The sequence below is a fragment of the Physeter macrocephalus genome, unplaced genomic scaffold (genome assembly GCF_002837175.3).
Source record: "Physeter macrocephalus isolate SW-GA unplaced genomic scaffold, ASM283717v5 random_1065, whole genome shotgun sequence".
Classification (NCBI taxonomy): domain Eukaryota; kingdom Metazoa; phylum Chordata; class Mammalia; order Artiodactyla; family Physeteridae; genus Physeter; species Physeter macrocephalus.
This window is the reverse complement of record NW_021146802.1, coordinates 1-13,553: the sequence shown is the minus strand read 5'-3', so window position 1 is coordinate 13,553 and position 13,553 is coordinate 1. Positions and strand designations below refer to the sequence as shown.

At 67.4% G+C, this 13,553-nt stretch overlaps 2 protein-coding genes across 2 annotated transcripts; one reads left to right on the top strand and one right to left on the bottom strand.

The window, feature by feature from the left end:
• Nucleotides 1-402: 402 nt before the first annotated feature.
• LOC114483878 (alpha-L-iduronidase-like) lies at nt 403-13,550 on the top strand (the record flags this gene model as incomplete). Its single annotated transcript, XM_028487062.1, has 6 exons — nt 403-660; nt 1,442-1,582; nt 12,470-12,555; nt 12,714-12,821; nt 13,103-13,198; nt 13,294-13,550. Coding segments are annotated over exons 1-6 (831 nt in total), but the record flags the coding sequence as incomplete, so codon positions are not given.
• Nucleotides 2,418-8,182, bottom strand: SLC26A1 (solute carrier family 26 member 1). The gene is made up of 3 exons (XM_007114153.3): nt 8,072-8,182; nt 4,647-5,268; nt 2,418-3,947 (listed from the first exon to the last, which is right to left on the bottom strand). Exons 2-3 carry the CDS (start codon nt 5,235-5,237, stop codon nt 2,418-2,420), a joined length of 2,121 nt encoding a protein of 706 aa, XP_007114215.1. The 5' UTR covers nt 5,238-5,268; nt 8,072-8,182.
• Nucleotides 13,551-13,553: the final 3 nt, after the last annotated feature.

Here is a 13,553-nt window from a genome sequence, read left to right as displayed (position 1 = left end):
TCCGAGCGCCGCCCAGTCCCCGCAGTCCGATAGGCGCGGGAGGGAACGGAGGGGAGCAAACTGCCGGGAAGGGGCTCCAGATTGGGGCGGGGGGAGGGCAGCCTGAGGGCAGCTGGGCAGAGCCCACTGTCTGGGGAAGCGCTCCAGATTCCGGGCCTGCGGGAGCTCCCCGCCCCGCCACCCAGCCCCACGCCCACCGCCCCGGGCCCGCCTCCACGGACACCTCCCGCCAGACCCCGCCCACGCCTCCCGCTTTCCCCTCCCGGCCACGCCCCTCCCACAGCCCCGCTCCAAGCCCACCGCTCCGGCCCCGCCCGCCTCCGCTGCCCGCCAGACCCCCGCCCGGCCCGCTCCTGCCGAGGCCCCGCCCCGTGCCGGCGGTCACGTGGCGCGCGACCCGGAGGCGGAACCGGCGGGCGGGGTCCGGACCTCGGCTCGCGGAGCGCGGAGGGCCGGGTGGGTCTCCCGGGGTTGGGGTGCTCCCGCGCCCGGGGCTTGCGTCCCCCGCGCCCCCGCCATGCGCGCACCTCGCCCCCGCGCCGCGCTGCTCGCGCTCCTGGCCGCGTCCCTTGCGGCCGCCGAGGCTCCGCACCTGGTGCGCGTGGACGCGGCCCGCGCGCTGCGTCCCCTGCAGCCCTTCTGGAGGAGCACCGGCTTCTGGTGAGCGCTCCGCGGGGGACACTGAGGTCGGAGCGGCCCAGCCTGCCCCTGCTCGCTGCGCGCTCTTCCCAAACCGCGGCCGCGCACCCCGCCCCGGGCCTCCGGGACCCCGGGACCCCCGTGTCGCCCCTGGAGAGACCTGCAGTAGGCGCTCCGAAGCGAGGAGGGCCGCGGCTCGCTCCTTCCTTTCGGGTCCAGCCTCAGAGTGGGGATCTCGTCTCTGTCCGCTGGCTCTACGCGATGTTTCCGGCGCTGCGGAGGTTTTCTAGCTGAGCGGCTGCCGCGCGCGTGTGGTGGGGGCCGGGGGCCAGGCCCTGAGTGTGCCTGGTCACCCACCAGAGGCTGGAGAGCCTGGTGGCCAGCCGCGGCAGCCCAGGCTGCGGGAGGGGCTGTGGCCCAGGACACTACTCGTTGGCGCAGACCGGGAGCCCCTCGAGGGGGCAACCCCAGGACGGTCGACGTCCCTGCAGTGGGACCTGTCCCGGTGCCTGGTGTCCCCGATTGCCTCTGTCAGGCTTGGAGCTGATATCTCCCGGCCGGTGGGGCAGGGAGCAGGGTGGGAATGTGATCTCTCTGGGAGCCCCCGACCCCCATAAACCTGAGACTTCATCACAGTCCTGGCACTAGGGGGCAGTTTATTAGTTCAGGGACAGTAAAATTCACCAGCAGACACACCCCGGTCCTTGCCCTGAGTTTGTAGGTGTGGGGCCTGTGCCGAGGCCCCTCCGCTAGCCCCACTCAAGGGGACTAATGCCTCCGCTCCCCCTTGTTTTGTGCCCAGTCCCCCACTGCCGCACAGCCAGGCCGACCGGTATGACCTCAGCTGGGACCAGCAGCTCAACCTGGCCTACGTGGGTGCCGTCCCTCATGGTGGCATCGAACAGGTTCGGACCCACTGGCTGCTGGACCTCGTCACGGCCAGGTGGGTGATGGAGGGGATGGGCAGCCTGGGGGCAGCTGGGCAGAGCCCGGTGTATGGAGATGCAGACGGACTAAGAGGTGGCGGCGTCTGGGTGTGGAGGACAGTGCGGTGCCGGGCCATGGCGGAGCCACGGGGTGGGGGACTCCTGCTCCAAGAAGCCGTTGCCCCTGTGCTTCTCGGCCAAGCATGCTGGGGGCAGGGGAGAATGGAGGGCACCCTCCTGGCGGCACAGGAGCTGTGGGTGCTGGGGCAGCCCCTGGCTCGGGCACAGCTGGACCCTGCAACGGCGAGTGGGCCCCCTCGCTCTGTGCTCAGACTGTGTGGGGATGCCACGCCAGGGGCCGGGCTGAGGTCGTGTTGGTCGCGTCTGCCTTTGGCCCTGCCAACCCCAGCGGGGGCTGAGGCACAGGGTGTAAGAGACACCCTGGGTGTGTGCGTTGCGGGGCTTCCTAGACACAGAGACCCTCACACCCCTGGCCAGAGCTGCCAGCTCTCACTTGGGGGGGGTAGCGGGCCAAGGGACCAACGTCCTTTTGGCGCCTTGGAGGCCACACGACTGCCTCAGGGTCCTTGTTCAAGTAAGACAGGACACCGACTGTCAGACCGGCTCCACGGACCACACGTGCACAGCACTGGGCCCAGGTTGGCACCGAGGCAGCGTTTGTCTCCCAGGTGCAGTTGAGGGTTCTCAAGTGTCTGGGTCCCTTTGTGTGTTCACTGCCACCCTCCATCCCATTTGGGGTTCCCTGGGTCCTCTAGATTGGAGGCACCAGGCGACAGCAAGATTGCAGTGACGGATGGTGGGAGTGGAGGCTGGCGGCAGGTGCCGGCTCAGTTAGAGGGTGTAGTTGGCGGCTACCAGCTCCTGGCAGCGGGCTCGGGCCGCCTGCACGGCACAGTGCACGCTGGGGAACAGCTGCCCCTCCTCGGCCGCGTCGCCCTGGTCCTCCCCGAGGAAGCCGCCTCTCCTCAGGGTGTCCCTTACCGAGGGGCTGCAGCACGCCAGGAGCAGGGCGATGCCCAAGGACCCGTAGTCTCGGCGCAGGTCCTGCAGTGTGGCCAGGCCGGCCGCATCCACGAACAGCAGCGGGGCACAGTCAATGACCACCGCGTGGAAGCAGCTCGCCGAGGGCACCAGCGCAGCTGTGCTGCGCCCGGGACCCAGGTCCCTGCCTTCGACAGGCTCTCCCTCGCCAGCCCCCGCCCCCGGGCCCCGCTCCTTCCTCCTGGCGGCTGCGTATCCCGCGTTCAGCCCGGTGAGGCTGTAGAGTGACCGCAGGAAGAAGTCCTTATTGGCGTAGTAGAGGGGCCCCGTGAAGCGGAACACCTGCACACCGGGCTCGGGGACCAGGCCCTCAAATTCTGCCGGGTCCCCGTAGAAGCTGGAATCCCCGGCGCGGGCGAGCAGGGCAGCGCTTGGGTGCCGTGTGCGGCCGGCCAGGCTGAGCAGTGAGAGGAGAATGCCGGCCAGGAGCCCGGCCTCGGTGCTGACCAGCACGCAGGTGGCCGCCGTGGCCACCCAGACCAGAGCATCGGCAGGGCTGAGCCGCCATAGCCGCGGGACGTCCCGCACCTTGCGCAGGGCCCCACGCAGGCTGACGACGATGACGCAGGCCAGCACGCTCCGCTGCAGGTCCCGGAACAGGGGCGCTAGCGCCAGCACCACCAGCAGCACCACGGCGGCGCTGACCGCGCTGGACAGCTGCGTGCGGCAGCCGGTGGCGGTCTTCACCAGGCTCTTGGCCAGGGCGGCGCTGGTGGCAAAACAGTGGAAGAAGGCAGGCAGCACATTGCAGCAGCCCACAGCCAGCAGCTCCTGGTTGGCGCGCACAGAGTAGCCGTGGCTGCGGGCGAACATCTCCGCCAGCGAGATGGAGAAGGCGGAGCCCACGAGGGCCAGGGACGCGGCGTCCAGCGCCACGCGCCACACCAGCGCCGGGTCTGGCACGTGCGGGGGCATGAAGCCGGTGGGGATGTCGCCCGCCACGCTGGAGCCGAAGCGCTCGTGGAACTGCCCGAAGTGGGACACGAGCGTGGCCGCCCCGATGACCAGCAGTTCTGCCGGCAGCGGCACCTTCAGGTGGTGCCGGTAGCGGTCCGAGAGCTCCTTGGCCGCCAGCAGCACAGCCAGGCATGTGGCGCTGGTGAGCACGTCGCACAGGTTGGCCTGCCCGGCACCGCGCAGCAGGCTCAGCCATGTGCTGACCACCAGGCCCGGCCCCTGGTGCCGCGGGACCCGCACGCCCAGCAGGTGTCGGAGCTGGGAGGTCAGGATGGTCACTGAGGCCCCCATGGCGAAGCCGTCCAGCAGCGGCTGCGAGAGGTAGGCGGACACGAAGCCCAGCCCGAGGACGCCCATGAGGACCTGCAGACAGAGCGTGGTCAGGGCTGCGGGGCGCGGGCACAGCACAGAACCGGAACTCCCTCCCTCGCATTGCGTATTTCCCACGTGGACCCCCTCCGCGGCCGCCTGCACACGCGTGTGCGCGCACAGGCACGGCAGACGCCGGAGTGCACGCTGTGGCCACGACGCTCACCGTGGTGTCACACACGTGGGCTCTGGGCATCGGAAGGCAGCTCCTTTCTCTGCCCTGTCCACAGCTCCGCCCCCTCCCGGGGGACCTGGAGCTGAGGGGAAGGACCTGAGGCGGCCCTTGGGAGGGGGCGACGTTGGGGTGGAGAGCCCTGGTCCAGGGAGGGCTGGGTGCGGGGAGGCCGTGGGAAGGCAGGCGGGCAGGCGGTTCCCAGGATCCCACTTGGGACCGGAAGCTGGGGAGGATGGGCAGACCAAGTGGGGGCACATTTGGGCCCGAGGCCACACTCTGCAGCTGGCCAGGCAGGCCCCCCACCCCGGGCACCCTCAACCCCTCTGGTGCCCCGACCCGGGGTGCTGTCACGCACCCACTTCTGCCTATGCCCTGTTCTCTCCTCTCCTTGTGGGTTAAGCCACCGCCCTGACCTCCTGTCTCCCCCAGGCTTGGCCCTTGCAGGGGGGCGACCAGTGCCTGAAGGGGCTGCTCCGAGTGGCTGGGCAGCCTGTCTAGGCCCAGGCCCAGCTCCTCACCTGGTAAACCCCGGCCAGCAGCGTGAGGGCGGTGGCCACGCGGATGGCGTAGCAGTCCTGGCCGCAGTCCTGTAGCCCAAGCGCCAGCACGGTGGCCGAGGCGTTGAGGGCGCTGCGGTTGGCCCCGGGCCCCGGACCGTCCTGGGCGGGGTCGAAGCCGGCCAGCAGGAGCTCGCGGTCTACCACCTGGCCCACCATGAGGCAGAGCAGGCTGAAGATACCCACGGAGACGTGGCGTGAGGTGCCCATGAGGAAGTAGATGAGGTTCGCAAAGAAGGACGTGTAGAGGCTGTAGATGGGCTGCAGCCCGGCCAGCAGTGAGTAGGCGATGGCCTGAGGCACCAGGATGATGCCGATGACCAGCCCAGATATGACGTCACCCGCCAGGTCCTCCCGAGGCTGGTACTGGCGGAGCCAACGCGTGGCGGGGAGCAGGTCCTGCAGCAGCTCCCGGGCCCGCTGCGCGCTGCACGCACAGCCCCGCCGCAGCCGGGCCTTCAGAGCCTCTCGCGGGCCCGGGGGTGCGGGGGGCCGCCGGCGAAGCAGCACCAGCCCCCTGCCCTGCTGTGTGAACTCAGGGGACACTTCCATCGTGGGGCACCAGCCCGCCCCCCGAGAAAACCTGCAAAGTGGGTAGAAGTGGGTGTCATTGCTGGGGTGGCGAGACGTGTCAGTCAGAGGGCGTCGCAGAGACCCGGACTCGCGTGGCCGGAGCAGGCTCCGCTCCTCTCCGTGCGTGCCAGGGGCCCCTCCGCTCCGCCATCCAGACCACCACAGTCCCCTCCGGTCGTCCCTCCATCACCTCTGCACTGCGGCTCTGCCGGCAGGAAGAGCCTTGCAGGTGCCGGGACCCCAGATCTGTGCTGCAGCAGCGCCTGCCCCGGCCCGGCGCTTGCGGCAGAACTCCTGGAACGTGCTTTGAGGGGCCGGCTGGGAGGGGAGCGGGGTGACTGGTGTCCATCGCCTGCAGGGTGTCCTGGGACGGCAGGCCCCTTTCCCAGTGCGTGTTAGCGCTTCTGGGTTTTGGCTGGTGCTGAGGCCGCACAGGCGCGCCGCGGAACACACGTGCCCGCCGTGCCTGCTGTCCAGAGGGCAGCCTGCCACCTGGCCCAGGCTGACCTTGCCTCTGTGCTCAGCGAGCGCCAGGGCGTCCCGATCTCAGCTGTGCTGAGGCCCGCCCGGACGTCAGCCCTTGCTGTCCCCCTCATGGTGACACGAAGCAGATGGTCTCTGCTTCCTCAGAGCCCGGCCACCCTGGCGCCGTGTGTGCGCTGGCTGGGGACGCGGGGCCCGGGGTGTCCCCGGGTGTGGAGGACGGGTGCTCGTCCTGGCCTGCTGTGAGGTGCGGACAGGCGGACGCCGCCCCCAGGGCTCGAGGGGCAGGCCTGCGCTTTGGGGCATGCTAGGGGAGCTTTCTTCCCTCTGAAGACCTCACCACACGGGTCCCTGGACACCTTGAGCTCAGCCAGACCCCGAGGTCCAGGCGTGTCGACTGAGTGACCGTTTAAACGGGGAGTCCACAAAAGAAACCCTGGAATCGGGCCTTTCCACTCACAGCGTCCTGCCCCTCCGCTGCATCCAGGGAGCCGGCCTCTGCTGTGGCCGTTGTCTAGAGCCCTCGCTGTCCTGCCGCAGGGTCCCAGGGGGACTCTTACCTGAGGGGCCCCTCACAGGCTCGGCAGGTAGTGCGGGCCTAGCTTGTCTGTCCCCGGGGCCTCTGGCCCAGCGCGTTGGGCATGCAGGTGGTGGGCTCAGGCACAGAGCTGGCCTGGCACTGACTGGAGGGCAGTGCTCTGTGCTTAGCATCTGACTGCTCAGCTGTGCTGGGCTTGCAGTTAAATCATTTACTCCAAAGATTGCTGAGTCATAGGTTCCCCCAGATGAGCATTACCTGAGCGGCTAATACAGGGAGTTGTACTGTAATCAGAGGCTCACAGATACTTACAATTGTGTGGGACTCTTACAAGCTTCCAGCCCCCCGGGAGCAGGGCTCCAGGTGCGGGACAGGTGGGCTGGGGCATTGAGTGGCTGGAGCAGAAAGCCTGGATTCTGGGCCCCTGGGGGAGGCAGAACGCTCAGGAGCCTGGCCAGTTGTGTTGGGGGAGGGGGCGGGGGACCCCTAGCCTCTGGGGCCCCGCGCCGTGGCTCCCAGGACCCCGGAGCGTGGGCAGGGATGGGGCTCCGAGGGAGGGGCCGGTCTCCGGGTCCCATCCCTGGACATCCTGTCTGCCGGGAGATGGGTCTGGTCCACGCGGGAGCCAGCTGGGCGCGGGGCGGCCACATCTTGGCTTCTGCTCTGTGTCCTCGCGTGGAAAGCAGGCACGAGGCCGCTGGGGGCGGGGTGTGCGCGTGGCTGAGGACTGGAGGGCCGGGACAGGTGGGCTGGGGCATTGAGTGGCTGGAGCAGAAAGCCTGGATTCTGGGCCCCTGGGGGAGGCAGAACGCTCAGGAGCCTGGCCAGTTGTGTTGGGGGAGGGGGCGGGGGACCCCTAGCCTCTGGGGCCCCGCGCCGTGGCTCCCAGGACCCCGGAGCGTGGGCAGGGATGGGGCTCCGAGGGAGGGGCCGGTCTCCGGGTCCCATCCCTGGACATCCTGTCTGCCGGGAGATACATCCTGTCTGCCGGGAGATGGGTCTGGTCCACGCGGGAGCCAGCTGGGCGCGGGGCGGCCACATCTTGGCTTCTGCTCTGTGTCCTCGCGTGGAAAGCAGGCACGAGGCCGCTGGGGGCGGGGTGTGCGCGTGGCTGAGGACTGGAGGGCCGCCGGGCACCAAGATACGATTAGCAGCCGGGTGTGCCCTTCCCGCTGCAGGGGCAGGGGTCCTGGTTCTGTCCCCTGGAGCCCCACCACCTGGATCCCAGCCAGGTGCTGGCCCGGTGCAGTGGGTGGCCACCTGGCCTCGCCACGCCTCCATCCACTCCTCCAGGGCCAGTGGGACCCGCCTCATAGGGCCGGTGTGAAGGTAAACGGTCCCTTTAGATGACCACCCTCGTGTCCCGCGTACAGTTAACTGAGAGTGCGCTGCTGTTTTTAAAATTACTCAGAACCTCAGTTCTCCCATCTTTAAAATGAACAAGTGGGTGCCTGAGGGGCAACGTGGGGAAAGAACACCACAGCCCCGAGTGTTTTCCATCCTGGGGGGGAGGCCTGAGAGGCTGCGAGGGGTCCCTCTGAGGGGCTGCAAGGCTGAGCTGGCCTGGGCCTGCTGTCTCCCAAAGCCCGGGCAAGGGGGCGGGGGGAGCTCCATCCAGGCACCTCCCACATGCAGCCTCACTTTGGGACCTCCCTCCAGAGCCTCCCTGAAAGCTCTGCCACAGCCGTGGCCTGGATGGGAAAGACCAGAGGCCCCATTTGGGGGCAGAGGTGGGAGTGGGACCCCAGGGTGGCTGGGAGGATAGCCAGACAGTAGGAGGGTCTCTGCCCACCTGCATCAAGGGGGAGGAGTGGTCAGGGCCGAGGCCCCACTGCGATGCCGCGTCCATCTCAGATCTGATTCCTTGTTCTTGAAGAGTCTGTGTTGGGCCCCAAGATCTCGCCCTGCCCTCCCGAGTCTGAACCCAACCTCCAAGGGCAGAGCCTGGGGCCTCCCGGCACAGCCCCTCCCCGCCCCCACCCCTGAGTCCTGCGCAGTACCCACTTAGCCCTGGGGCGGAGCTGTGTGCCCAAGGATGTGGTTTACAGGAGCCACCGCCCAGAGGGTGGGCGGGACAAGTCACAGCAGTTCAGGGGCAGATAAGACTCCTCTCAGGGCTGGAGTGGAGGGGCCACCGAGGGATCCTAACACGCTTACTTTCCGACCCAGCTACCGGCGGAGCGGCAGTGTGGAAACCCCCTGCGTGGCACGTGTGGGCAGAGGTGGTGGCTGGGCCCACCGTCGGGGAGGGAGGGGTGAATGGCGGCGGCGGCCCCTCCGCCCTCAGGAGGTGGGGACAGGGCTTTGGGGGCCGCCTAGGTTTGGAGCGCCCGTGGTGGGATTTTAGGCACGTGGAGATACTGATATTTCGGGGAAGGGCTCTTCGCAGCGCTGCAGCCCCCGTGTCCCCCATCCAGCTGCACCGCAGGGGCCTGGCCTTGGCTGCCTTGCCTCTACTCCCCCAGCCCCTGCCCAGGCTGGGTGTCTAAGCAGGTGAAGAGGCACAAGTGAGAGAGAACTGCAGGACCCCGGGGCCTAGGCGCCCCCCCACCCCGCCTGTCCCTCTGTGCTTTGAGGACTGTCGTCTTCATGCTGCCCCTGACCAGGCACACAGGCGAGCGTCTTGGGTCCTGCGGCCTTGCAGCCGAGGCCCACTGTCCCCCTTCACCCCAGTGGGCCCACTGCAGACTTCTCCACCGGGGCAGGGAGGGCAGCAGGACCCTGGCACGGGTTAACCAGCATGGGGCGTGGGGTCTCCAGCACCTCCGCCTGCAGGAACCGCCCTCATCTCGCCTCCTGCCCAGTCCTGTGCCACATGGTTGTTATTTTAATGTTGGTCTTTAAATCACCGTTTTAAGCCACTGAGTACACTTATTTGGAAAGGAGCCATGTACCCCACAAGTGAAAAGAGGTTGGGCTGCAAGCCCTTCTCATCTCCAGGGCCCCGAGACCCAGACCCCAGCACTCCCAGTTCCAGAAGAGCGGCTCTCCTGCCTCCCCGGCCGGCACCTTCGCAGCCCCGACCCTGACTGTGGCTGCCGGTCCCTGCAGCGGCGGGTCTGTGTCTCCCCCTCGGAGCACTCTCTCCCCGCCCCATGTATTTCCCCACCCCGGCCCCGCGCACCCCATCCCTGCCGACCACGCGCGCCCCGGGTTCCCACCCCGTGCATTTCCACACGTACCCCCGCTCTGCGCCTCCTCCCACGAGTGCGCCCCCCAAGCCAAGCACGCGCGGCCCGGGCCCCACCCAGCACATTTCCATCCACCCTGCGCCCCCTCCCACGAGTGCGTCCCTTCCTCTTGCCAGACGAGCAAGCGCGGCCCCATCTGCACCCGCCCGATCCCCACCCTGTGTTCCCCAGATTCCACGCCCGAGCACGCGAGGCCTGGGGCCCCGCCCCGCGCACCCGAGCACTCACCAGGCCTGGGTGCTGCTGGGTCCTCGCGGCGCACGCGCTCAGGCCCAGGGATGGGGGGGCGGTTCCTGGTGCAGCCTGACGGCCGCCGGCGTGCAGTGAATAAAGTCGTTGTGCAGCCTCCGCTGCCCCGGCCCAAGTGCCGGGCCAGGAGCGGGAGGCGACGCCGCCTGTGCCTCGCGCCCAGGTTCGGCCCCCTGCGTGGCTGGAGGATGGAGAGGCTCTCGGGCTGGACTGCGTCTGTGACCCAGGCCTCTGCAGGGGGAGTGCAGGGGTGGGCTGCGCACTACACCTTCTGGCTCAGCCCCCTCACTAGCTTTGATCTCTCAAATTCCCCTCCCAACGGAGGCTGAGACGGATGGAGACCTAGGCACCGGTAGTGGGGCCCGAGGACTGCTCCCCGGGGTTTCTGGGCCTGGGATCACCCCCACGGTTGGGTCTTCTGGTCCCCGGGGGACAGGTTACTGAGTCCTAGGGCATTTCTGGGTGCCGACGCTGGATGGGTCAGCGGACACTCAAGTCCACTCAGAGTGACAGGCTGAGATCGGCTCTGCGGCTGGGGCTCCCCTGGTGACACCCCGCTGGCCCAGGACACTGAGCCGCCTGAACAGCATTCACCCGAGGCCTGATGTGCTCCCGCCCCAACTCGGCCCAGCGCTGCCAGGATCTGCAGAGAAAGCCTGGCACCCGTGCCGGGGCCTCCACTGTACATGCGTCGCCCATCGCCCACGCCTGCTCCCCCACCCCCATCTGTGGGACTTTGGAACCCGTCCGCTGCCACGCATTTAATTTTTACCCGAGCGCTTAAGTTTTTTTTCCTTTGCTACCGGTTGTGACCTTTGGAGGGGGGAGGGGCGGGCCCCCGCTGCGCACGTGCTGTGGGTCTGGGCTCCAGAGGTGGGAAGACATGGCCTGGTGAGAGCGGGATGGCTCGGCCTTGACCTTGTGCAGTGACGAGTGGGGCAGAGGAGGCCCGGAAGGGAGGTGCTGACTTGTCCAGACCCTCGCTGTCCCTCAGGGGGACAGCGCTGGGCTGGCCGGACTGGCGTGAGACTGACTGGGAGGCTGAGACCCAGAGCGGGTCATGGCCAGATTCCACCTTGATCCCTCGCCGCCGCCGCGCAGGCGGGACGCACCTGGCTGCCACTAGAGGGCGCAGCTGCAGCCCTCTGGAAAGTGTCCGCCCTCCCCCTCAGATCTGGGGATGGGCCAGGCGTGCCCGCAGGGGAAGCGCTCAGACCCTCTGCCGGTCCGCCCGTCTGGGCCACCCCGGGCTGCCGCCTCAGCCCCAGGCTCGGTGCTCTCCTCCGCCTGCCTCGCCCTCCTTGCCTTGGCCTGACGGCTGAGCACCAGTCTCCTCACCCAGCCCCCGACCCCAGGTGCGCCACCTGCATGCCAGCGCATCCGAGACCTGTCTTACTGCCCCCCCTGCCTCTGCCGACTGCACGCACCCCTAGGTGCTCAAGCGAAATCCACGGTTGTGCTGAACTGCCCCTTCCCGGCCCCCCTCCAGTCCGGCAGTGGACGCTGGCCCCTCTGCCTCCTGAATCTATCCGCTTCGCCTCCCTCTTGCTGCTGCCGCCGACACCACCCAGTCCGGGCACCACACCTCCCCCCGGGAACCGCCTTCCAGCTCCCACTCTGGCTCCAGTGGGCCGATGAAGGGATCCTTTCAAAACATGGCAAAGGCGAAACTATGGAGACAGTAAACACGTCAGGGGTTTGGGGTGGGGGGAGGATGAAGAGGTGAGGCATAGAGGATTTTTAGGGCAGTAAAAATACTTTGTGTGATACTGCAGTGGTAGATACATGCCATTATACATTTTCCCAAACCCCTAGAATGCACGCCAGCAGGTGAGCCCTAATGTGGGCTGTGGATTGGGGGTGACTGTGATGTTAGTGTCGGTCCGTCAGTTGTAACAAAAGTCTCACTGTGGGATGTTGGTCATGGGGGAGGCTGTGCATGTGGGGAGGGAGCGTGGCGGGGGGCAAATGGGAAATCTCAGCACCTCCGTCTCAATTTTGCTGTGAATCCAAAATGGTTCTTAAAAAGTTGTCTTACAAGCAGATAAACAAAAAGAGTCATGGTACTGCCCTGCTCCGATCCCTGAGAGGACTCCCCACGTCACCCCGAGTCAGGGTTCCATCCTCACCATTGCCGCAAGGCCTCGTGTGACTGCGTCTCTCCCATCCCACACCCTTCTTCTGCCCCAGGCCCACTAGCTGCTTTCCTGTTGCTTGATTATCATGAGTTCATTTCTACCTCAGGGATGGGTGCAGGGCGGGGAGGCTGCCCTCTCCCTCCTGCCTGTCCACGTTGCCTCTCAGCCTGTGGAAGCGGGGGCAGGGTAGTGTTGAGCCAAGTCTGGGGCCCTGGCCTCCAGGAGGTGCAGGGAAGCAGGACATGGCATCACAGCGTCCTGCCAGGCTCATCCCGCAGCCTCCCGGCTTCACTGTCAGCTGTCTTTAGGATGTCTGTTCTCCTTCCTCCATCCTGCTGTACCTTTCCCAAAAGACCTGCCTGCTCCCTCCCACAGGCTATTCTGAACCCCTGAAGGCTCGAGGGTGGGATTCCAGTACAGACACCCTAGTTCATACTAGGCTGTGAGTGACTCATAGGCTTACACAGTTATGTTTTCTGAGGAGAGGGGCCAGTTGAGTCTGGAGCCTAGTCCTGCATGGCACCTTGCAGGTTTCTTAGCTGCTTGAATGTGGCCAGAGTTCCAGTCCCGGGCCCACCTTCCCCCATCCTGACATTGAGTGTCCTTCTACAGGGGGTCAGCCGGGCAGGGCCTGAGCTACAACTTCACCCACCTGGACCGGTACCTGGACCTTCTCAGGGAGAACCAGCTCGTCCCAGGTAAGCCGCCAGCCTCGCCCTTGGACTGCTGGCCCCACCCCCTCCCCCTGGCCTGGCCCTTCTGGGTCCTCCTGGTTGCCCACTCAGGGCCCGCCTCAGTGCGGGCCTGGTGGGGACAGGCAGGCAAGCAGTGGGAGAGCCACCCTCGTGTGCCGCAGGCTTCGAGCTGATGGGCAGCCCCTCCGGACGCTTCACTGACTTTGAGAACCAGCGGCAAGTGTTCGAGTGGAAGAACCTGGTCTCACTCCTGGCCGGGAGATACATCGGTGGGCGGGGCGCATGCCCTGCGGGGACAGGGTGGGCACTCCTGGGCAGGCTCTCCTCCCACACCCACCCAGGCCGCCTCCTGGTCTTCTCACCATGAACCCCCTGAACCAGGGCCTCCTGATGGGGGGGGCAAGTCGCGAGGGGCCGAGCTCATAGGGAATCAGACACTCGGGTCACATGCAAACCCCCCACCATGGTTGCCCCTCCCTGGGGATCCCCATGAGCCCATGACCCTGCCCCAGGGGAGGGGCCCTCTCGCCACAGTAGGGACCCTCTGCAGGTAGGTACGGTCTCAAGCACGTTTCCAAGTGGAATTTCGAGACGTGGAACGAGCCGGACCACCACGACTTCGACAACGTGTCCATGACCCTGCAAGGTGGGCGGGCCGGCCTCCTGGGCTCCTGCGGATCTGAGGGGGTGGCAGCCGCCCCTCGGGCGCGGGGGTGTGGACTCTGTGTCCCTCCCGCCCAGGCTTCTTGAACTACTACGACGCCTGCTCCGAGGGTCTGCGAGCCGCCAGCTCGGCTCTGCGCCTGGGCGGCCCCGGAGACTCCTTCCACCCGCTGCCGCGCTCCCCGCTCTGCTGGGGCCTCCTGGAGCACTGCCACAACGGCACCAACTTCTTCACCGGGGAGGTGGGCGTGAGGCTGGACTACATCGCCCTCCACAAGAAGGTCCAGCCCGGGATCCCCGCCCTGCCGTCCGTCCCCGCCCCCAACCCAGCGCCCACG